This window comes from Bombus pascuorum, chromosome 6, assembly GCF_905332965.1.
Source record: "Bombus pascuorum chromosome 6, iyBomPasc1.1, whole genome shotgun sequence".
Lineage (NCBI taxonomy): Eukaryota > Metazoa > Arthropoda > Insecta > Hymenoptera > Apidae > Bombus > Bombus pascuorum.
Genome location: NC_083493.1, coordinates 10,346,360 through 10,368,738, shown reverse-complemented (window position 1 = coordinate 10,368,738; position 22,379 = coordinate 10,346,360). Strand labels below are relative to the sequence as shown.

General features: G+C 34.2%; 7 protein-coding genes across 9 annotated transcripts; all 7 read left to right on the top strand.

Moving 5' to 3' along the window:
* Positions 1-687: 687 nt before the first annotated feature.
* Positions 688-2,414, top strand: LOC132907832 (odorant receptor 85c-like). The gene is made up of 5 exons (XM_060961251.1): positions 688-1,484; positions 1,562-1,661; positions 1,765-1,875; positions 2,140-2,295; positions 2,364-2,414. The coding sequence occupies exons 1-5, from the start codon at positions 688-690 to the stop codon at positions 2,412-2,414; spliced, it is 1,215 nt and encodes a 404-aa protein (XP_060817234.1).
* Positions 2,415-3,419: 1,005 nt separating this feature from the next.
* Positions 3,420-14,584, top strand: LOC132907830 (putative odorant receptor 59c). Of its 2 annotated transcripts, XM_060961249.1 has the most exons (5): positions 3,420-4,549; positions 4,633-4,732; positions 4,837-4,947; positions 5,196-5,351; positions 14,475-14,584. In XM_060961249.1, the coding sequence occupies exons 1-5, from the start codon at positions 3,753-3,755 to the stop codon at positions 14,523-14,525; spliced, it is 1,215 nt and encodes a 404-aa protein (XP_060817232.1). In that variant the 5' UTR covers positions 3,420-3,752; the 3' UTR covers positions 14,526-14,584. The 2 variants fall into 2 exon arrangements, with proteins under 2 accessions (XP_060817232.1, XP_060817231.1); XM_060961248.1 differs by lacking the exon at positions 4,837-4,947.
* LOC132907910 (uncharacterized) lies at positions 6,180-7,901 on the top strand. Its single transcript, XM_060961366.1, has 5 exons — positions 6,180-6,982; positions 7,060-7,159; positions 7,263-7,373; positions 7,624-7,779; positions 7,848-7,901. Exons 1-5 carry the CDS (start codon positions 6,180-6,182, stop codon positions 7,899-7,901), a joined length of 1,224 nt encoding a protein of 407 aa, XP_060817349.1.
* On the top strand, positions 9,243-11,062 carry LOC132907994 (uncharacterized). 2 transcript variants are annotated; one of them, XM_060961488.1, is made up of 5 exons: positions 9,243-10,045; positions 10,124-10,223; positions 10,328-10,438; positions 10,698-10,853; positions 10,922-11,062. In XM_060961488.1, exons 1-5 carry the CDS (start codon positions 9,243-9,245, stop codon positions 10,970-10,972), a joined length of 1,221 nt encoding a protein of 406 aa, XP_060817471.1. In that variant the 3' UTR covers positions 10,973-11,062. The 2 variants fall into 2 exon arrangements, with proteins under 2 accessions (XP_060817471.1, XP_060817470.1); XM_060961487.1 differs by lacking the exon at positions 10,328-10,438 and having other exon boundaries at positions 10,698-11,029.
* LOC132907831 (uncharacterized) lies at positions 12,719-14,280 on the top strand. Its single transcript, XM_060961250.1, has 3 exons — positions 12,719-13,606; positions 13,682-13,781; positions 13,886-14,280. The coding sequence occupies exons 1-3, from the start codon at positions 12,804-12,806 to the stop codon at positions 14,012-14,014; spliced, it is 1,032 nt and encodes a 343-aa protein (XP_060817233.1). The 5' UTR covers positions 12,719-12,803; the 3' UTR covers positions 14,015-14,280.
* A 486-nt stretch (positions 14,585-15,070) lies between the features above and the next one.
* LOC132907856 (odorant receptor 4-like) lies at positions 15,071-19,166 on the top strand. The gene is made up of 5 exons (XM_060961297.1): positions 15,071-17,276; positions 17,781-17,880; positions 18,626-18,735; positions 18,797-18,944; positions 19,069-19,166. The coding sequence occupies exons 1-5, from the start codon at positions 16,456-16,458 to the stop codon at positions 19,117-19,119; spliced, it is 1,230 nt and encodes a 409-aa protein (XP_060817280.1). The 5' UTR covers positions 15,071-16,455; the 3' UTR covers positions 19,120-19,166.
* Positions 19,167-19,700: 534 nt separating this feature from the next.
* On the top strand, positions 19,701-22,104 carry LOC132907909 (uncharacterized). The gene is made up of 5 exons (XM_060961365.1): positions 19,701-20,623; positions 20,703-20,802; positions 20,903-21,013; positions 21,296-21,451; positions 22,048-22,104. The coding sequence occupies exons 1-5, from the start codon at positions 19,821-19,823 to the stop codon at positions 22,102-22,104; spliced, it is 1,227 nt and encodes a 408-aa protein (XP_060817348.1). The 5' UTR covers positions 19,701-19,820.
* Positions 22,105-22,379: the final 275 nt, after the last annotated feature.

The following is a 22,379-nucleotide window of genomic DNA, read 5'->3' as shown; positions in this document are numbered from 1 at the left end:
CGATGCCAACACGGATCTGCAAATAATAATCGATATTAATAACATTCAATAATAATAAATTTTACATCCTGCAAGAAATGATTGATAATCTCATACATCTAGTTACGAACAAGAAAATTTACAAAATAAAAAGTCGATGGGGCGGTAGACCGAAGAATCGTACGTTATAGCTACACTCCTATACTTTATTTACGTTTTTATAAAATGATACTCTATCGAAGTTGCAAAGATTACAATTATAAATAACGCGTCCCAGTTTGTAATAATATTCAATAATATACAAACGAAATTTTAAAATTGGCATTTGTAAATATCGACAAAAGAATGAAAATTATTACATCATTTATCACGAAATTCAACATAATCAGAAGCACAAATTAAAATAGCTATAACTTCTTAGCAGCTATCATACGTACGGATGACTGACCACTTCTTATTAAAAATTTTACAACATATGCAGTTAACGTAGGGAGGGATATGAATCATTGCACGCACGCCATCCACTTCACAGCATTACAACCAATAATTTCCAAGCGACTATACATTCCAACTTTTCTAAAACAAGTTCTACCGACCAGACGAATCGATCGGTAGAACAAGTAGATAAAAAACACGCGCAAGCGTAGCGCTGCTTCATGCATCTCCCACTGACGCGCGGCTTCATTCTAATAAGAATTTCACTCCACGATGTCGAACGAAGCAGTGATCATAGAAGCTGACAGCAACAGTGATTACAGTCTACAATTGAATCGATGGTTCTTGAAACCGATCGGTGCATGGCCCTCGTCTCCTTCCACCACAAAACTCGAAAAGATTATTTCATTTGTTTTAAACGTAATTTGCTTCAGCACCGTAATTATCACTGTGATTCCCAGTTTACTACTAATAATTCTAGATGATCAGAGTGTAAATTTCAAATTGAAGGTACTGGGTTTCGTGAGTCATTGGATCGTCAGCAGCCTTAATTATACAGCTTTGTTGTTGCATAGCAAAGACATACGACAGTGCATAGAACACATGGAAAGTGACTGGCGAACGTTAATCAGAGAGGGGGATCAACACGTGATGCTGAAGAACGCGAAATTTGGTCGCTATGTAGCGGCTTTTTGCGGCATTTTTATGCAGGGTAGCGTTTTGTGCTTTTGTTTGGTGCAAGCATTAAATACAGTAGAGATTCAAATTGGAAACGAGACGAGAGTTTTACACATGTTACCTTGTGCAGTATACAAAAAGCTAGTAAACGTCGATGAAAGTTCAACGAATCAGATCATGCTTTTCTTGCAAGTTTTGTCTGCAATTATTTCAAATGCTAGTACGATTGGGATTTTTAGTTTGGCAGCAGTCCTAGCTGCTCACGCGAGTGGTCAATTAAATGTTGTTATGTTATGGATCACTGAATTTGTTAATGAGGCCAGGGGAAAAAAGAAATCTGATGGTTCTATCCAAATTGGAGCAATCGTGGAACGACACCTAAGGACATTGAAGTAAGATCTTTTCCCTATTCTTTCTTTGTTGGTGTCTTAGTACTGATCTTCGGGATTATGTTCTATGTTAATTGCAGTTTTATATCGTATATCGAGGATATAACGAATAAAGTATGTCTTTTGGAAATGCTACGAAGCATAACGGATATATGTACAACTGGCTATTACATTTTATCAGTATGTAATTAATATATATTTCTTGTTTGTCTATTCCTTCCGGATTAGATATAATTTTACTTTTCTGTACAATCGTTTCATTCTTTTTACAATTCCATCTTAGGAATGGGCGGAGCATGATGTACGAAATTTGGCATCGTATTTTATGATGTTTTTTGCAATCTGTTATAACATTTTCATACTATGTTATATTGGTGAAGTGTTAACGGACCAGGTATCAGCAACACATTAACACTCTAATTCTAGAATTAGCAGTATTAATTAAAAGTTAATGAGTAATCGTTCTTAATACAACTTTCATAGATTTAATAGTACATTTTCGGTGATTTGAATGATTTTTTTATCTGTTTTTTATTTTAAGTTCTCTGCTACCTATATGTTTCATACTTCGCCCTAGTTAACACTAGTATTAACATACGGAGTGGTATAAACAGAACAAATCGAAATCGTGGTAATTAATTTAACAAATTCTTAACAGTGCAAGAAAATTGGCGAAGTCGTCTACATGACGAACTGGTATTACTTACCCGGTAAAACAATCCTCGACTTGATTATGGTCATCGCACGATCAAATGTGATCGTTCAAATCACTGCAGGAAAATTAGTTCATATGTCCGTTTATACTTTTGGTAGTGTAAGTTTATTCGATACACTTACTCATAACTGTATTATCTGTTCACGTGAAACATTCTACCATTTCAGATTGTGAAGACAGGTTTCGCATACTTGAATCTGTTGCAGCAAATGACGTAATAAAATGGAACCCTGGAAAAATATATTGTATTTTTAATAATTTAGTATATAAAGTACAAAATATACGTAAATATTACATAAAATTTTGTATGTTAAGAATTAACAGGCTAGAAGTCGTGAATTTCAAACAGAAAAAATTCTTTGTTTTTTCAATTTTGTTATTTCCGCATTTAATTACGATTGAAATCCATTAATAATGAGACTACAACAAAATTTGAAATGAGATGTAATCACTATACAGGAATCTATGTCTATGCAAGTAAAATTGTCTTAATATAACCTGAAATTGACTTGTAAATGTTTTGACTGTTAATTGGCTGACGTAAAATGAAAACAAAAATTAAGCATCAGTAATTACAGTAAAAATATAGTTTGGACTACGTATGGAACTATCGCCATGATTTTTCAGCCACATCCGAATATTTGATACAAAAATGTTTTGGATGAAAGTTTCGACCGTCTGGATAGATAGCACGAATGTGATCTCTGAAGTCTCTGCGGTGTTCATAGTTGGAGTTCATAGTTCACAAACCATATCACAGGTGTTCGAACCGAGCGGATGCTTATCGCGTGACTTATTGAAATCGAGAAGAATGATTCCCAACGGCGCGTTGAAAAATTTCACGGTGGAGAACAATGACCAACATCCTGCGATGCCAACACGGATCTGCAAATAATAATCGATATTAATAACATTCAATAATAATAAATTTTACATCCTGCAAGAAATGATTGATAATCTCATACATCTAGTTACGAACAAGAAAATTTACAAAATAAAAAGTCGATGGGGCGGTAGACCGAAGAATCGTACGTTATAGCTACACTCCTATACTTTATTTACGTTTTTATAAAATGATACTCTATCGAAGTTGCAAAGATTACAATTATAAATAACGCGTCCCACTTTGTAATAGTATTCAATAATATACAAACGAAGCTTTAAAATTGGCATTTGTAAATATCGACAAAAGAATGAAAATTATTATATCATTTATTACGAAATTCAACATAATCAGAAGCACAAATTAAAATAGCTATAACTTCTTAGCAGCTATCATACGTACGGATGACTGACCACTTCTTATTAAAAATTTTACAACATATGCAGTTAACGTAGGGAGGGATATGAATCATTGCACGCACGCCATCCACTTCACAGCATTGCAACCGACAATTTCCAAGCGACTATACTTTTCAACTTTTCTAAAACAAGTTGTACCGACCAGACGAATCGATCGGTAGAACGAGTACCTAAAAAACACGCGCAAGCGTTGCGCTGCTCCATGCATCTCCCACTGACGCGCGGCTTCATTCTAATAACAACTTCACTCCGCGATGTCGAACGAAGCAGTGATCATAGAAGCTGACAGCAACAGTGACTACAGTCTTCAATTAAATCGATGGTTCTTGAAACCGATCGGTGCATGGCCATCGTCTCCGTCCACGACAAGACTGGAAAAGATTGTTTCATTTATTTTAAACATCATTTGCTTCACCTCCGTAATCATCACTGCGATTCCCAGTGTATTGCTACTCATTCTAGAAGACGAGAGCATTAACTTGAAATTGAAAACTCTAGATTTCTTGAGTCATTTGTTCGTCAGCAGCTTTAATTATAGTACCTTGTTAATACACAGCAAAGACATACGACAATGCGTAGAACACATAGAGGCTGACTGGCGATCAGTAACTAGGGAGGAGGATCAACACGTAATGATAAAAAACGCGAAATTCGGTCGTTATGTAGCTGCTTCATGCGCAATTTTCATGCAGGGTGGCATTTTGTGCTTTTGTTTCGTGACAGCGTTAACTACAGTCGAGATTCAAATTGGAAACGAGACAAGAGTCTTACGCTTGCTGCCTTGTGCAGTATACAAGAAGCTGGTGAACGTCGATGAAAGTCCAGCAAACGAAATCATGCTTTCTCTGCAAATTTGGTCTGCTCTTATCGCGAACTCTAGTACAGTTGGAATTTTTAGTCTCGCAGCTGTACTAGCTGCTCACGCGTGTGGTCAATTGGACGTAATTATGGCGTGGATTACTGAATTTGTTAAGGAAACAAGAAAACAGAAGGAAACTAACAGTTTTCAGGAAATTGGAGTAATCGTGGAGCGACACCTGAGGACACTGAAGTAAGATCTATTGTTAATTCGTTTTTTCTTCTTCTTGTTGTTTCAATAGTGATCATTGGTATTATATTACATGTTAATTGCAGTTTCATATCGTGTATCGAGGTTGTGATGAACAAAATATATTTATTGGAGATGTTGAGATGTACGATGAACATATGTCTAATTGCCTACTACATTCTATCGGTACATATTTTTTATATATTTATTGCGTGTTAATTTTTTTCCGTATAAGATATAAATTTATTTTTCTGTATATTTGTCTTATATTTTTTGCGATTGCTTCTTAGGAATGGGATGAACATGATATTCGAAATTTGACATCGTATTTTATGATGTTCGTTTCAATCTGTTTTAACATTTTCGTAATATGTTACATCGGTGAAATATTAACGGAACAGGTACTAATGAGACATTAACTCTCTAGTTATAGAACTACCAAAGTAGTAGAGATTAAGAAATAACCATTTTTTATGTAACTTTCATAGTTTCACGATGATAAATTTTTGGTGATTTGAATGATTTTTTCATGTATCTTTCATTTTAAGTTCTTTGGTACATACATGTTTCATACTTCGCCATAGTGTTAATACAGAGTGATATACAACAAATCGAAATCGTGATGATTAATACGACAAATTTTTAACAGAGCAAGAAAATTGGTGATGCCGTTTACTTGACAAACTGGTATTATTTACCCAATAAAGAAATCCACGACTTAATTTTGATCATCGTGCGATCGAGTATGGTCGTTCAATTAACTGCAGGGAAAATGATTCAAATGACAATTAATACGTTTGGTAATGTAAGTTAATTTGATACTAGTACTCAGACTTGTATTATCTGTTTAGATTAAATATTCTCCCATTTCAGGTGGTAAAAACAGGTTTTGCATATTTGAATCTATTGCAGCAAATAATGTAATAAAATGGTGTATCTTGGTAAAATGTTATTGGGTGTGTTAAAAAATAATAATAATTAGGCGGTTGAAATAATCTTATAATCAATTTTACAAACTCTAATAAATGGTTAACAATATAATACGTCTACATAAGACTAAGAGAACATACAGAATAAAAGATCTATCGGACGGTAGATTGTAGAACCGTCCGTTGTAGCCACACTCTATTATACTTACGTTTCTATTACGTATTATTGTTTTAAATTCATCATTGGAAAAATTAATTTCACCAATAATTTTTTCTTCGTAATACTATGCGTTGATATAAAAATCTAGTCTTAGAATTGGCATTTGTAAATACCAACAGCAATAATACAAATTATTATCATTTATCATAAAATTCAACAATTCACAAGCACAAATTAAAACAGCTATAACATCCATGCACCTAACATACGTATAGATGACAAGTCACTTCGTATTAAAAATTCTACAACGTGCATAGTTAATGTAGAGAGAGATATGAATCATTACACGCACGCCATCCACTTCACAGCATTACAACCGACAATTTCCAATCGAGTATACTTTCCAACTTTTCTAAAACAAGTTGTACCGACCAGACGAATCGATCGGTAGAACAAGTACCTAAAAAACACGCGCAAGCGTTGCGCTGCTCCATGCATCCCCCACTGACGCTTGACTGCTTTCTAATAACGACTTCACTCCGCGATGTCGAACGAAGCAGTGGTGATAGAAGCTGATAGCAACAGCAACAGTGATTACAGTCTACAATTGAATCGATGGTTCTTGAAACCGATCGGTGCATGGCCCTCGTCTCCTTCCACCACAAAATTCGAAAAGATTATTTCATTTGTTTTAAACGTCATTTGCTTCAGCACCGTAATTATCACTGTGATTCCTAGTTTACTACTAATAATTCTAGATGATCAGAGTATAAATTTCAAATTGAAGGCACTGGGTTTCGTGAGCCATTGGATCGTCAGCAGCCTTAATTATACAGCTTTGTTGTTGCATAGCAAAGACATACGACAGTGCATAGAACACATGGAAAGTGACTGGCGAACGTTAATCAGAGAGGGGGATCAACACGTGATGCTGAAGAACGCGAAATTTGGTCGCTATGTAGCGGCTTTTTGCGCCATTTTTATGCAGGGTAGCGTTTTGTGCTTTTGTTTCGTGACAGCATTAAATACAGTAGAGATTCAAATTGGAAACGAGACGAGAGTTTTACACGTGTTACCTTGTGCAGTATACAAAAAGCTAGTAAACGTCGATGAAAGTTCAACGAACCAGATCATGCTATTCTTGCAAGTTTTGTCTGCAATTATTGCAAATTCTAGTACGATTGGGATTTTTAGTTTTGCAGCAGTCCTAGCTGCTCACGCGTGTGGTCAACTAAATGTTGTTATGTTATGGATCACTGAATTTGTTAATGAGGCCAGGGGAAAGAAGAAATCTGATGGTTCTATCCAAATTGGAGCAATCGTGGAACGACACTTGAGGACATTGAAGTAAGATCTTTTCCCTATTCTTTCTTTGTTGGTGTCTTAGTACTGATCTTCGGGATTATATTCTATGTTAATTGCAGTTTTATATCGTATATCGAGGATATAATGAATAAAATATGTCTTTTGGAAATGCTACGATGCACAACGGATATATGTGTAACTGGCTATTACATTTTATCAGTATGTAATTAATATATATTTCTTGTTTGTCTATTTCTTCCGGATTAGATATAATTTTACTTTTCTGTATAATTGTTTTATTCTGTTTACGATTCCGTCTTAGGAATGGGCAGAGCATGATATTCAAAATTTGACTTCGTATTTTATGATGCTCGTTACAATCTGTTATAACATTTTTGTAATATGTTACATCGGTGAAATATTAACAGAGCAGGTATCAGCAACACATTAACACTCTAATTCTAAAATAACCAGAATAATCAAAATTAATAACTAATCGTTCTGCATACAACTTTTATAGATTCACAATGGCACATTTTTAGTGATTTGAATGATTTTTTCATTTCTTTCATTTTAAGTTCTTTGGTACCTAGATATTTCCTACTTCGCCCTAGTGTTAGTACGGAGTGATATAAATGAAGCAAATCGTAATCGTGATGATTAATTCAATAAATTCTTAACAGTGCAAGAAAATTGGCGAAGTCGTCTACATGACGAACTGGTACTACTTACCCGGTAAAACAATCCTCGACTTGATTATGGTCATCGCCCGATCAAATGTGGTCGTTCAAATCACTGCAGGAAAATTAGTTCATATGTCCGTTTATACTTTTGGTAGTGTAAGTTCATTCGATACATTTATTCGTAACTGTATTGTCTGTTCACGTGAAATATTCTGCCATTTCAGGTTATGAAGACTGGTTTTGCGTATTTGAATCTGTTGCAGCAAATGACAAAATAAAATGGAATCCTGGAAAAATATATTGTATTTTTAATAATTTAGTATATGAAGTACAAAATATACGTAAATACCGCATAAAATTTTGTATGTTAAGAATTAACAGGCTAGAAGTCGTGAATTTCAAACAGAAAAAATTCTTTGTTTTTTCAATTTTGTTATTTCTGCATTTAATTACGACTGAAATCCATTAATAATGAGACTACAACAAAATTTGAAATAAGATGTAATCACTATACAGGAATCTATGTCTATGCAAGTAAAATTGTCTTAATATAACCTGAAATTGACTTGTAAATGTTTTGACTGTTAATTGGCTGACGTAAAATGAAAACAAAAATTAAGCATCAGTAATTACAGTAAAAATATAGGTTGGACTACGTATCTAACTATCGCCAAGATTTTTCAGCCACATCCAAATATTTGATACAAAAATGTTTCGGATGAAAGTTTCAACCGTCTGGATAGATAGCACGAATGTGATCTCTGAAGTCTCTGCGGTGTTCATAGTTGGAGTTCATAGTTCACAAACCTTATCACAGGTGTTCGAACCGAGCGGATGTTTATCGCATGACTTATTCAAATCAAGAAGAATTATTCCCAACGACGCGTTGGAAAACTTCACGGTGGAAAACAATGACCAACACCCTGCGATGCCAATACGGATCTATAAATAATAATCAATATTAATAACATTCAATAATAATAAATTTTACATCCTCCAAGAAATGTTTGATAATCTCATAGATCTAGTTAAGAACAAAAAAATTTACAAAATAAAAAGTCGATGACTTTTATTCGGTAGACCGAAGAATCGTACGTTATAGCCACACTCCTAAACTTTATTTACTTTTTTATAAAATGCTACTGTATCGAAGTTGCAAAGATTACAATTATAAATAACGTGTCCCACTTTGTAATAGTATTCAATAATATACAAACGAAGCTTTAAAATTGGCATTTGTAAATATCGACAAAAGAATGAAAATTATTATATCATTTATTACGAAATTCAACATAATCAGAAGCACAAATTAAAATAGCTATAACTTCTTAGCAGCTAACACATGTACGGATGACTGACCACTTCTTATTAAAAATTTTACAACATATATAATTACTGTAGGGAGAGGTATGAATCACTGCACGCACGCCATCCACTTCACAACATTACAACCAATAATTTCCAATCGAGTATACTTTCCAACTTTTCTAAAACAAGTTCTACCGACCAGACGAATCGATCGGTAGAACAAGTACCTAAAAAACACGCGCAAGCGTTGCGCTGCTCCATGCATCCCCCACTGACGCTTGACCGCTTTCTAATAACGACTTCACTCCGCGATGTCGAACGAAGCAGTGATCATCGAAGCTGATAGCAACAGCAACAGTGATTACAGTCTTCAATTGAATCGATGGTTCTTGAAACCGATCGGTGCATGGCCATCGTCTCCATCCACCACAAGACTAGAAAAGATAGTTTCATTTCTTTTAAAGACCATTTGCTTCAGCACCGTATTTATCACTGCGATTCCCAGTGTACTGCAACTGATTCTGGAAGAAGAGAGCATGAACTTGAAATTGAAGAGCCTAGATTTCTTGAGTCATTTAATCGTCAGTAGTTTTACTTATAGTGTGTTGTTATTACACAACAAAGACATACGACGATGCATAGAACACATGAAAGCTGACTGGCGAGCAGTGACCAGGAAGGAGGATCAACACGTGATGATGAAGAACGCGAAATTCGGTCGTTACGTAGCAGCTTTCTGCGCAATTTTTGTACAAGGTAGCGTTTTGTGCTTTTGCTTCGTGACGGCACTAAATACACTCGAGATTCAAATTGGAAACGAGACGAGAATTTTACACGTGTTACCTTGTGCAGTATACAAGAAGCTGGTAAACGTCGACGAAAGTCCAACAAACGAATTCATGATTTTCTTGCAAATTTGGTCTACTTTTATCGCAAATTGTAATACAGTTGGGATTTTTAGTCTTGCAGCAGTTCTAGCTGCTCACGCGTGCGGTCAGCTAAATGTTGTTATGTTATGGATTGTTGAATTTGTCAATGAAGCCAGAGTAGAGAGGAGAACTGATGGTTTTATGAAACTTGGAATAATCGTGGAACGACATCTGAGGACATTGAAGTAAGATCTGTTTTCGGATTATTTTTTTGTGTGACTTTTAAGAGCAATCATTTGGATTATATTAAATGTTAATTGCAGTTTTATATCATATATCGAGGGTGTGATGAATAAAATCTGTTTTTTGGAAATGTTAAGATGCACGATGGATATATGTGTAATTGGCTACTTCATTGTGTCGGTACATAATTAGCATATTTTTATTGTTTGCCTGTTATTTTCCACAGTGGATATAACTTTATTCTTCTGTACAACCGTTCTATTCTTTTTATGATTCCATCTTAGGAATGGGCGGAGCATGATGTACGAAATTTGGCATCGTATTCTATGATGTTTGTTGCAATCTGTTATAACATTTTCATACTATGTTACATTGGTGAAGTGTTAACGGAGCAGGTATCAGCAACACATTAACACTCTAATTCTAGAATTAGCAGGGTAAAAGTTAATGATTAATCGTTCTTAATACAACTTTCATAGATTCAATAGTACATTTTCGGTGATTTGAATGATTTTTTCATGTGTCTTTTATTTTAAGTTCTTTGCTATCTATATGTTTCATACTTCGCCCTAGTTAACACTAGTATTAACATACGGAGTGATATAAACAGAACAAATCGAAATCGTGGTAATTAATTTAACAAATTCTTAACAGTGCAAGAAAATTGGCGAAGTCGTCTACATGACGAACTGGTACTACTTACCCGGTAAAACAATCCTCGACTTGATTATGGTCATCGCACGATCAAATGTGGTCGTTCAAATCACTGCAGGAAAATTAGTTCATATGTCCGTTTATACTTTTGGTAGTGTAAGTTCATTCGATACACTTACTCATAACTGTATTATCTGTTCACGTGAAATATTCTGCCATTTCAGGTTGTGAAGACAGGTTTCGCATACTTGAATCTGTTGCAGCAAATGACGTAATAAAATGGAATCCTGGAAAAATATATTGTGTTTTTAATAATTTAGTATATAAAGTACAAAATATACGTAAATATTGCATAAAATTTTGTATGTTAAGAATTAACAGGCTAGAAGTCGTAAATTTCAAACAGAAAAAATTCTTTGTTTTTTCAACTTTGTTATTTCCTCATTTAATTACGATTGAAATCCATTAATAATCAGACTACAACAAAATTTGAAATGAGATGTAATCACGATACAGGAATCTATGTTTATGCAAGTAAAATTGTCTCAGTTTAACCTGATATCCATTTCTAAATATTTTGGCTGTTAATTGACTGTTGTAAAATAAAAGCAAAAATTAAGCTTCAGTAATTATAGTAAAAATACAGGTTGAACAACGTATGTAACTATCGCGAAGATTTTTCAGGCACGTCCAAATTTTTCATAAAAATATGTTTCGGATAAAAGTTATTTAACTTTCAACCGTCTGAAATTTGCATTATGTGAAATTTATTGAAAATTGTTGTTTTTAATAACACTACGTATTCCTGCACTGGGTATGCATAGTGATATTCTGGCATGCAACGCGACTAAAGGTTTTAAGAAGCTGTTGTTTCGTGTAGAGAATGGCAGTTTTTTCATGTACCCGTTACCTCGCCCGGTTTAAACGAACCTATTGTTTATTAGATTCAGATAAATAAGATCGTGCTCACCATGTAGATCCTTTCTAGGATCATCTTGACCACTGTCACGATGTGAGCTTCTGATTGAATTGGTGGGGTGTACGATGAAGATGTGTTTTAATCATACATCATTGTCTCACGGTACGTTTCAAAATAGAAATAAAAGAAATAATTTATATATTGAAAATGTTTAGACAATATCTTATAGTTAGAGTTAAAATAAATCAAACATTAAGATATCTTTTAACATAAATAAATAAATCAAAATACAGAATCGCGACTCATACGTTGACTTTTCTACTTAATTCGCACTAGCATTTGTACGACATACATATTTTAATTTCTCAGGAAAAATTGAAGGATATGCTAATTGTATACGTTATCCTATATGCATCTATGGTGTTTAATATATTCATATTCTGTTATATCAGAAAAATAGTTACTGAACAGGTAAGAAAGTAATAATAAAGCAGTATTTATATTAAACCTCAAACTATCAAACACACGATAGGGTGAAAGATTTTGGAAAAAGTGTATATGACTGAAGGTACCGATTACCTAACAAAACTGCTCTCGGTTTAATCCTGGTTATTTCAAGATCGAGTATGGTGGTCAACATTACTGCTGAAAAATTCGTACAAATATCTATCACGATCTTTGGCGTCGTAAGTATCGATAATACATAGATGTTTAAGATATAATTGATAAAATATTTTTATTTTATCTATTGTTAATTATTTGGAAACAATAAAATTTCTCGTACAAGTATTCGATGATATAAAAATCAAACCTTAGAACTGGCATTTCTAAATACCGACAAATATATTGCAAATTATTGTATCATTTATTATAAAATTTCTTATAGTCACAATATCCTAGCACATAACATACTCGCATATCACCACCCACCATTCACTAAAAATTTGAAAACATACACTGTTAAAGTTAGAGACACGAATGATTCATTCCACGTACACCATCCGCTTCACATGATTGCAACTGACAGTTTCCAAGCGTATATACTTTCATGGTATTCTAAAAAAGTTCTGCCGACTAGACGAATCGATCAGTTGAACAAATAGCTAAAAAACTCGCGCAAGCGTTAAACTTCTGCCAACATCCTCTATATCTAGACGCTTGGTTTCTAACAATGGCATTATTTCGCGATGACGACCGAAGTAGTGATCATAGAAGGTGACAGCAAGAAAAACAGTGACTATAGTCTTCAACTGAATCGATGGTTCTTAAAACCGATCGGCGCTTGGCCATCGTCTCCTTCCACGACAAGACTCGAAAAGATTGTTTCATTTATTTTGAACATCGTTTGCTTCAGCACCTTAATTCTTACTGCGATTCCTAGTTTACTAGTAATAATTCTGGAAGACGAGACGTTCAACTTCAAATTGAAAACCTTCGGTTTTGTGAATCATTGGTTCGTCAGCAGCTTTAATTACGCGGTTTTATTAATTCACAACAAAGACATACGAAAATGCGTGTCATACATAGAAGCTGACTGGCGAACAGTGACCAGAGAGGAAGATCAACACGTGATGTTGAAAAACGCGAGAATCGGTCGCTACATAGCGGCGTTCACCGCAATTTTTGTGCAATCAAGCGTCCTGTGCTTTTGTTTTGTGACAGCATTAAATACAGTAGAGATTCGAATTGCGAATGAGACGAGAGTTTTACATGTGCTACCTTGTGCAGTATATAAGAAGCTGGTGAACGTCGACGAAATTCCAACAAACGAATTCATGCTTTTCTTGCAAATTTGGTCTACTGTTATCGCAAATTTTAGTACAATTGGGATCTTTAGTCTCGCAGCAGTTCTAACTGCTCACGCATGCGGTCAGCTAAATGTTATTACATTGTGGATCGCTGAATTTGTCAATGAAACCAGAGTAGAGAAGAAAACTGGTGGTTTCATACAAATTGGAGTAATCGTAGAACGACATCTGAGGACATTGAAGTAAGGTTTTTTAAAAATCTTTTTTGTGTGTTTTTTAAGAGCGATCATTTGGATTATATTACGTGTTAATTGCAGTTTTATATCATATATCGAGGATGTGATGAATAAAATCTGTTTGCTGGAAATGTTAAGGTGCACGATGGATATATGCGTAATTGGCTACTACATTCTATCGGTACATAATTACTATACTTTTATTGTTTGCCTGTTATTTTCCACAGCAGATATAACTTTAATATTCTGTATAATTGTTCTATTCTTTTTACGATTTTGTCTTAGGAATGGGCAGAGCATGATATTCGAAATTTGGCATCGTATTTTATGATGTTCGTTACAATCTGTTTTAACATTTTCGTAATATGTTACATCGGTGAACTATTAACGGAACAGGTATCAGCGAGACATTAACACTCTAACCCTAAAACTACCAGAGTAATCAAAATTAATAATTAATCATTTTCATATAACTTTTATAGATTCACAATGATACATTTTTGGTAATTTGAATGATTTTTTCATATGTCATTCATTTTTTCAATTTCTTTGGCACCTACATGTTTCATACATCGCTCTAATGTTAATACGGGGTAATATAAATTCTGGAAATCAAATTCGTGATGATTAATTCAACAAATTCTTAACAGTGCAAGAAAATTGGTGAAGTCGTTTACATGACGAACTGGTATTATTTACCAGCTAAAACAATCCTCGACTTGATTATGGTCATCGCACGATCAAATGTGGTCGTTCATATCACTGCAGGAAAATTAGTTCATATGTCCGTTTACACTTTTGGTAGTGTAAGTTTATTCTATACTTGTACTCATAGCAATGTTGTCTGTTCACGTGAAATATTCTGCCATTTCAGGTGATAAAGACAGGTTTCGCATATTTGAATTTGTTGCAGCAAATGATGTGATGAAGTGGAATTCTGAAAGGATATTATAAGAAAATATCAACAAATAAATAAGTCGACGATTGAACTAATTTTATGATTAATGTTACAGACTATAATACATGATTGACAAAGTTTTCAATCATGTATTAATAGATCTAAGTATCTAAGTAAGTAAGATCTTAATAGATCTAGTTAAGTGTAAGAATACTTGCTGTGTAAAAAATCTATGGGACGATAGATTGAAGAATTGTTTGTTATAGCTATACTCCATTGTTCTCATGTTTTTATTACATGTTATCTCTTAGAATCCTTCATCGGAAGCGTTATAATTACTCATAATGTTTGTTCGTAATACTATTCGATAATATAAAAATCAACTCCTAGGACTGGCATTTGTAAATACCGACAGAAACAATGCAAATTATTATACCATTTATCATCCAATTTATCATAATCACTAGCATCTCCCTAGCACCTGACACAATTATGTACCACGTTCTACCTTCTACTAAAAATTTGAAGGTATACACTATTGAAGTTAGAAACAGAAATGATTCACTGCACGTACACCATCAACTTCCAATGATTGCAATTAACAGTTTCTAAACGTATATACTTTCACACTATTCTAAAACAAGTTCTACCAATTGATGAATAGATCGGTAGAAAGAGTACTTAAGGAACTCACACAAGCGTTGCACTACCCCATGCATCCCCCATAGTTGTATGACTGCTTTCTAACGACAGTCTCACTCCGTGATGACAACCAGAACAATGATCATAAATACTGACAACAACAGCAATAGTGACTACAGTCTTCAATTGAATCGATGGTTCTTAAAACCAATCGGTGCATGGCCCACGTCTTCTTCTACTCTAGTTATTGCATCCCTGTGTTCATTAAAACTCTCTTTGGGCTGCTTATCCCCTATTTTTTTATTCTTTTCTTCTGCTTTCTTTTTCAATTTCTCGAGCTATCATACAACCCTTCTCTCTCATCTTCTGCTCACTACGTCTTCTAATCTAATACCTCCTACGGACTCCCCTACAGCCCCTTGTCAAATATTCTAAATTCCCGAATCTACACCCGCACAGATAACACCTTACTTCCAGATCATGATTACAAGGAGGACATAAATTTAAGCATTCGATGGAATCCTTGAATTAAAAAATTGATCGGTGTATTGTCAATTTTTCAAAACGAATATACGAACATTAACATGAGCGCTCCTTAAAGTATAATATAGTTTAAATACATCCCATGTAATGTTCCTGTATATTGCACAAAAATTTATTTGAACTGTTATTTATATAAAATACCCTTATATTGTTAAATATCCAAATGCGATTAACATTTGATATTAATTTTAATCTTGCTGAAGTACCGGAACTTGTGTACTTCAATATCGCTTTAGTTCCAATAAAAAAGAAAAGACTTTGTCGATGTTGCGAAATAACTCTCGGTCTACAGTTTTCTTAAATTCGTTCTGCTATAAATTAATTGAAAAGAATAACCTCATTCAACTAGATATTCGGTAATATTCCCCTTCCTGGATAGTTTTAATAAAATTGTGACAGAAGTATTTACATCTGACGCGATACGAAGAAATAATATGAGAAATTTCCCCGAATGGGAATTCGTCCTGTAGAAATTGATCCCTTCAACCTATTGCGAAACAGACAATACACTAGTGCACTACTGTCGCCTAAGAAAATCAATTAATCGATTACCCTCAAACGTCATCAATCCTGTCGTACTAAAGTCGTAAATAATGCATAAAGTGGTATAAGCTCCAACTGAGAACTTAGAAGGGCTCGAACCCTTTGAAAGGTAACAGCTGCACTATGGCGATACGGCGTCGAGAAAAAATTCGCGCACGCGCCATTTTGCCATGGCATTGTACCTGAAACTTGAGTAATTCACTCGACAAACGACCTCCGCAAAGTAATCATGGTGGACGTGTCTAGCGAACCACCGATAAACAACGCTTTTTACGCTCATGATTACGAATACAGCATCCAAGTGAATCGTTGGCTAATGCAACCAATAGGAGCATGGCCAAAACTTACTAAGGCAAACAGAACGCAAAGATTATTCGCAAAATTGTTGAACTTTACCTGCCACTCGTTGATCATTTTCACAATCGTACCTTGCATATTGTACATTGTGTATGAAGCTGAAAGCTCGAAGACGAGGATGAAGATCATTGGTCCAATGAGTCATTGGCTGATGGGAGAATTGAATTACTGTTGTCTTTTGTCGAAAACCGACGACATAATCCGTTGCATAAAACACGTGGAACGCGACTGGCAGGTCGTTGAAAATGCCAGCAGTCGGGAAATGATGCTGAAGTACGCAAAGGTCGGACGTTTCATCGCTTTCATAGCTGCATTCTGTATGCATAGTGGCGTTCTGGCCTTTAACATAACTAAAGGCTTTAAGAAGATGATGTTTCTTGTTGGGAATGACAGTTATTTCATGTATCCGTTACCTTGTCCGATTTACACGAATCTGTTGGACGCTAGATTTAGTCCGGCGAATGAGATCGTGTTTGTCCTGCAGATCCTTTCTGGCCTCATCGTGACGTCTGTCACGGTGGGTGCTTGTGGTTTGGCAGCTGTTCTAACGATGCATGCAAGTGGTCAATTGAATATGGTGGTGGCCAGGTTGGATAATTTGGTGGATACGAAAGTCGAGGAGAAAGAGGAAGCACAGACGGTCGCTCAGAGGAAGCTTGGTATTATCGTTGAACATCACCTGCGAACATTAAGGTCTTTACTGGTTATTGTGCTATTGTTTGTGCATTTATGTCTCATTTACTGATATGGATTATTTGATAACATCAATGAGACTGTGTTACTTATTTTCTTTTTTTTTTCTTTTTGTTGTATATTTGAATTCCAGCCAAGATTTGCAGAGTATGATAATATCGCGAGTTATCATGTAGTTATACATGTTACATTTATTGAATATAGTATCTTGTAGCATATACTGTTATTTAATTCTTCTATTGAATATTACTTGTATTTATAATTCATCTTTTTCGAATAGTTAAGGTTTAAGAATTCAAGTAAGACATTCAATTTAGATACGAAATAAAGGAAACATGAAATTAATGTAACGGCATCACAAAATAATTCAATCATGTCTAAGCTATTTTTTTTATATTAGGTTGATTTTCTATGATGGATGTATACATATATTTATTATTTAGTAATGATATTTCGTGGTGAATTTTTTATGATGAATTCATATTACAACAATATTACTTTCAGTCTCATAGCCTCGATAGAAAAAGTTATGAACATGATATGTCTCGTTGAGTTGGTGGGATGTACCATGAACATGTGTATGATCAAATATTATTTTCTCACGGTATGTTTTAAAACAAACTAAAAAAATAATGGCAAATATTCACAAAAAGAGAGCCACTATATATATATTTATTTATTTAAAATTTTATTTTATTATTTATTTATTATATATTTAAAATTATGGCCGACTGACAATATATATGTTCGCATATAACTACAAAACTCATTGGGTTAATACTAATACTAATCCGACCACCGCGTTACGTCATAAGGTGGCATACCAACATTGTTCATATCAATACCGACAAAGCAATTAACACGTCCGATGAAGTGAAGTGCAGACCAAATTTTAGTATCCGATGAGACCACGTTAGTATCACGTGCAAGTTGACCGTTTACGTAGAGATTACGAACTTGCAATTTTTTATCAAAAAACGCCAGTTACTGTTTAAAGTTACCAGTACCTTTACGCGGAAGTCAAAGTGTTAATATTAGTACTAACTTAATCCAATTCGGAGACTAAGACCAACAACTTTACATGTACAGGAAAAAAGCTCATACACTCAGCACTCAACATATTTCAAAATCATCCAAATCGATGGTGACTTCCTTTTTATGGATATTTACCAAACTAACTTAGAAATATTTCTACAATATCATCTAGTTAGAGCTAAAATGATTCAAACAGTGAGCTATCTTCTAACATAAATAAATTAGCGTCAAAATACAGGACCGCGACTCATACATTGACTTTTCTACTTAATTCGCATATCTATTTATACAATACATATATTTCAATTTCACAGGAAAACTCGAAAGATATGAGAATTGTATATGCTATCGTGTATGCATCCATGGTGTTTAATATATTCATATTCTGTTACATCGGAGAAATAGTTATTGAACAGGTAAGAAAGTAACAATAAAGGAATATCTATATTAAATCTTAAACTATCAAATACACGACAGGGCGAAAGGGTTGGGAAAAAAGTGTATATGACTGAATGGTACCGATTACCTCACAAAACTGCTCTCGGTTTAGTCCTGGTTATTTCAAGATCGAGTATGGTGGTCAAAATTACAGCTGGAAAATTCGTACAAATATCTATCACGACCTTTGGCGTCGTAAGTATCGATAAAATATAGATATGCTTATGATATAATGAACAGAATTTGCAGCTAATGCAGATAATGGCTAATATAGAATTTTATATATTTAATACAAATTCATGTATATTCTGTCTTTCAGGTGTTTAAAACTTCTTTCGCGTACCTCAACATGATCCGCACGATGTTATAGAGCATTTACATATCGCATGAAGAAGAGGAGAGTAATCGTTCGTTGTTATTTTCAATGTGATACCGCAATGTATTATATCGCATGAGTAACATATTGACTGTCACGAATTTTCAGTGACATATTGGTCACTGATGACCGACAAGGCCAGAAATAAAGTACTTACATTAAATGATCAGTTATTGTATTTGTAAAGCGCTGAATATTTTTATGATGTAATAAAGAATTTCACGCGTTCAGTGTGACAGGATTTCTACGATTCCTATATTCCGTATTCCGTTTTCCTTAAAAAGCAGTTACAGCACACGTTAGATTGTAGAAAAAATATAAAAATAAATAATCTCAAATTATTATATCACTCATCATGAAATTTATCATAATCATAAGCGCAAATTAAAACACCTTCAACTATAACTTCCTAGCACATAACACGATTACGTATCTATGTGCTACCAAAATATTTCTAAACGTACACCCTGAAAGTTAGAAACGAGAATGATTCATTGCAGCCACATCACTCATTTCACACGATTGCAGCTGACAATTTCCATGCGTATATAGTTTCGCAGTATTCTAAAAAAATTCTCCCGACTAGACAAATCGATCAGTCGAACAAGAACATAAAAAACCCGCGCAAGCGTTGAACTTCTACAAACATCCTCTATATGTAAATGCTTGATTTCTAACAACGGCTTCATTCCGCGATGATGAACGAAGCAGTGATCGTAGAAAGTGACAACAACAGCAACAGTGATTACAGTCTTCAATTGAATCGATGGTTCTTACAAACAATCGGCGCTTGGCCATCGTCTCCTTCCACGACAAGACTCGAAAAGATCGTTTCATTTATTTTAAACATCGTTTGCTTAAGCATTGTAATTCTCGCTGTGATTCCTAGTTTACTGCTAATGATTCTAGGAGACGAGAGCTTTAACTTCAAATTGAAGATGTTCGGTTATGTGAGCCATTGGATCTTCAGCGGCATTAATTACACAGCTTTGTTAACACATGGTAAAGATATACGACAGTGCATAGAACATATAGAAGCTGACTGGCGAACAGTGACGAGAGAGGAGGATAAAAACGTGATGCTGAAAAACGCGAAATTAGGCCGCTACATAGCGGGTTTTTCCGTCATTTTTGTGCAGGGTAGCGTTTTGTGCTTCTTTTTTGTGGCAGCATTAAATACAGTGGAGATACAAATTGGAAACGAGACGAGGGTCTTACACTTATTACCTTGTGCAGTATACAAGAAGCTGGTGAACGTCGATGATAGTCTAACAAATGAAATTATGCTTCTCTTGCAAATGTGGTCTACTGTTATTGCGAATTCTAGTACAAGTGGGATTTTTGGTCTGTCAGCTGTGCTAGCTGCACACTCGTGCGGTCAGTTAAACGTAATTATGGTATGGATCACTGAATTTGTTAATAAGGCTAGAGAAAGGAAGAAAGCTGGCAGTTTTATCGAAATTGGAATGATCGTGGAACGACACCTGAGGACATTGAAGTAAGGTGTACTTTTTTATTCCTTTTCTTCTTTGCTTTGTAGGAGTGATCTTTGCGACTACATTATATATTAATTGCAGTTTTATATCGTGTATCGAGGATGTGATGTACAAAATATATTTTGTCGAGATGTTCAGATCCACGATGGATATTTGCGTAATTGGCTATTACATTCTTTCGGTACTTGTCAAATTTATTATTATTATTATTGCTAATGTATTTCTTTCGAGGATCCATTTTTGCATATTATTGTTTCATTCAGTATACGATTTCTTTTTAGGAATGGGCTGACCACGATATTCAGAGTTTGATTACGTATTTTATGATGCTCATTTCAATTTGTTTTGACATTTTTGTGATTTGTTATATCAGCGAAATATTAACGGAGCAGGTATTTGAGAGTCGTTAACACTAAAACTATCACAGTAACTAAAATGAATAATTCATAATCTTGTATAGTAAATGTATAGATTTTCAAGACTATATTTTTAATGATTTGAATGATTTCTTTGTATATCTTTCATTCGGATTCCTTTGTTAGAAGATTTCATACTTCAGTCGTTTGTAGTTTTGATGTAATATTAATGTCAAACGATATGAATATTAATTTTAAATAGTATAAATGTTAAAAATGAAAATCGTGACCATAAGTAATCGAACAAATTCTTAACAGTGCCAAAAAGTTGGTGAAGTGGTTTATATGACAAACTGGTATTATTTACCCAATAAAGTAATCCTCGACTTGATTTTAATCATCGCACGATCGAGTATGGTTGTTCAATTGACTGCAGGAAAAGTCATTCAGATGTCCGTTTATACGTTTGGTACTGTAAGTTAATTTGATACTTGTACTTACGCTCGTGTTGTCTATTCATTCAAGTATTCTACCGTTTCAGGTATTAAAAACAGGTTTCGCGTATTTGAATATGTTACAGCAAATGACGACATAAAATGGAGTCCTAGAAAAAGTGTAACGTGTTTTAAAAAATTTTATATATAAGGAATGAAATATACCTACGTATATTGTATACAATTTTTATGTTAAAACTTGATGTCAGAAATTGTGAATTTCAACCGTAATCAGAATTGCTTTTTAATTTGAACAATCAAAATTAGAAAACTATAAATAAATACGAAATAAAATCGTATCATGATACAGTAAGTATGAATATGGAAGTAAAATTGCCTTTCGAAATTTCTAAAACTCTAATTTCCAAAACTCTAAGTAGAAGAATCAGCAATAATTCATACGGTTTACAATTTCTAATCGTATCATCATTATATATGTACACATTTTCGTAAAAGATGATGTCGGCTTATATAATCGATATACGAATATACATGTATAATGGATGTAATGAAAATATGAATTTACATAAATATGCGCAAACTATTTATTACATTAATTCTTATTTTTATTTGTAGTACTCTTGGAATAATGTAAAACACAACCAAAAATTGACCTTCAGCACTCAGTATTAAAAAATATCAACTCCATCCATGAGATTATTTGTAACTTTCGAAAACTCCATTAACCCCTTCCTGGACAAGTTCCTCATCGTTGTCACGAAAATTGAGTGTTTTATTTTATGCTGATAAAGCGAAGAGCCAAACTAAGCAAATTTTTATCTCCACATGATACTTAAAAATCAATCATACTATTGTATTCATTTAGTGTAATAGAGTAATAATACACAAATGTAGCTTAGAAAGAGTCTTGAAATATTTGAGTCCTGAAATGACTGAATTAATCCAAC

Excerpts from the sequence above, each read along its gene's own strand:
- LOC132907832 (XM_060961251.1), top strand. The coding sequence starts at position 688 with ATGTCGAACGAAGCAGTGATCATAGAAGCTGACAGCAACAGTGATTAC. Across the intron at positions 1,485-1,561 it reads CGACACCTAAGGACATTGAA|TTTTATATCGTATATCGAGG; the intron begins GTAAGATCTTTT and ends TGTTAATTGCAG. Across the intron at positions 2,296-2,363 it reads CCGTTTATACTTTTGGTAGT|ATTGTGAAGACAGGTTTCGC; the intron begins GTAAGTTTATTC and ends CTACCATTTCAG.
- LOC132907830 (XM_060961249.1), top strand. The coding sequence starts at position 3,753 with ATGTCGAACGAAGCAGTGATCATAGAAGCTGACAGCAACAGTGACTAC. Across the intron at positions 4,550-4,632 it reads CGACACCTGAGGACACTGAA|TTTCATATCGTGTATCGAGG; the intron begins GTAAGATCTATT and ends TGTTAATTGCAG. Across the intron at positions 4,733-4,836 it reads TTGCCTACTACATTCTATCG|GAATGGGATGAACATGATAT; the intron begins GTACATATTTTT and ends ATTGCTTCTTAG.
- LOC132907910 (XM_060961366.1), top strand. The coding sequence starts at position 6,180 with ATGTCGAACGAAGCAGTGGTGATAGAAGCTGATAGCAACAGCAACAGT. Across the intron at positions 7,374-7,623 it reads GTGAAATATTAACAGAGCAG|TGCAAGAAAATTGGCGAAGT; the intron begins GTATCAGCAACA and ends AATTCTTAACAG. Across the intron at positions 7,780-7,847 it reads CCGTTTATACTTTTGGTAGT|GTTATGAAGACTGGTTTTGC; the intron begins GTAAGTTCATTC and ends CTGCCATTTCAG.
- LOC132907994 (XM_060961488.1), top strand. The coding sequence starts at position 9,243 with ATGTCGAACGAAGCAGTGATCATCGAAGCTGATAGCAACAGCAACAGT. Across the intron at positions 10,046-10,123 it reads CGACATCTGAGGACATTGAA|TTTTATATCATATATCGAGG; the intron begins GTAAGATCTGTT and ends TGTTAATTGCAG. Across the intron at positions 10,439-10,697 it reads GTGAAGTGTTAACGGAGCAG|TGCAAGAAAATTGGCGAAGT; the intron begins GTATCAGCAACA and ends AATTCTTAACAG.
- LOC132907831 (XM_060961250.1), top strand. The coding sequence starts at position 12,804 with ATGACGACCGAAGTAGTGATCATAGAAGGTGACAGCAAGAAAAACAGT. Across the intron at positions 13,607-13,681 it reads CGACATCTGAGGACATTGAA|TTTTATATCATATATCGAGG; the intron begins GTAAGGTTTTTT and ends TGTTAATTGCAG. Across the intron at positions 13,782-13,885 it reads TTGGCTACTACATTCTATCG|GAATGGGCAGAGCATGATAT; the intron begins GTACATAATTAC and ends ATTTTGTCTTAG.
- LOC132907856 (XM_060961297.1), top strand. The coding sequence starts at position 16,456 with ATGGTGGACGTGTCTAGCGAACCACCGATAAACAACGCTTTTTACGCT. Across the intron at positions 17,881-18,625 it reads TCAAATATTATTTTCTCACG|GAAAACTCGAAAGATATGAG; the intron begins GTATGTTTTAAA and ends TCAATTTCACAG. Across the intron at positions 18,945-19,068 it reads CTATCACGACCTTTGGCGTC|GTGTTTAAAACTTCTTTCGC; the intron begins GTAAGTATCGAT and ends TCTGTCTTTCAG.
- LOC132907909 (XM_060961365.1), top strand. The coding sequence starts at position 19,821 with ATGATGAACGAAGCAGTGATCGTAGAAAGTGACAACAACAGCAACAGT. Across the intron at positions 20,624-20,702 it reads CGACACCTGAGGACATTGAA|TTTTATATCGTGTATCGAGG; the intron begins GTAAGGTGTACT and ends TATTAATTGCAG. Across the intron at positions 20,803-20,902 it reads TTGGCTATTACATTCTTTCG|GAATGGGCTGACCACGATAT; the intron begins GTACTTGTCAAA and ends ATTTCTTTTTAG.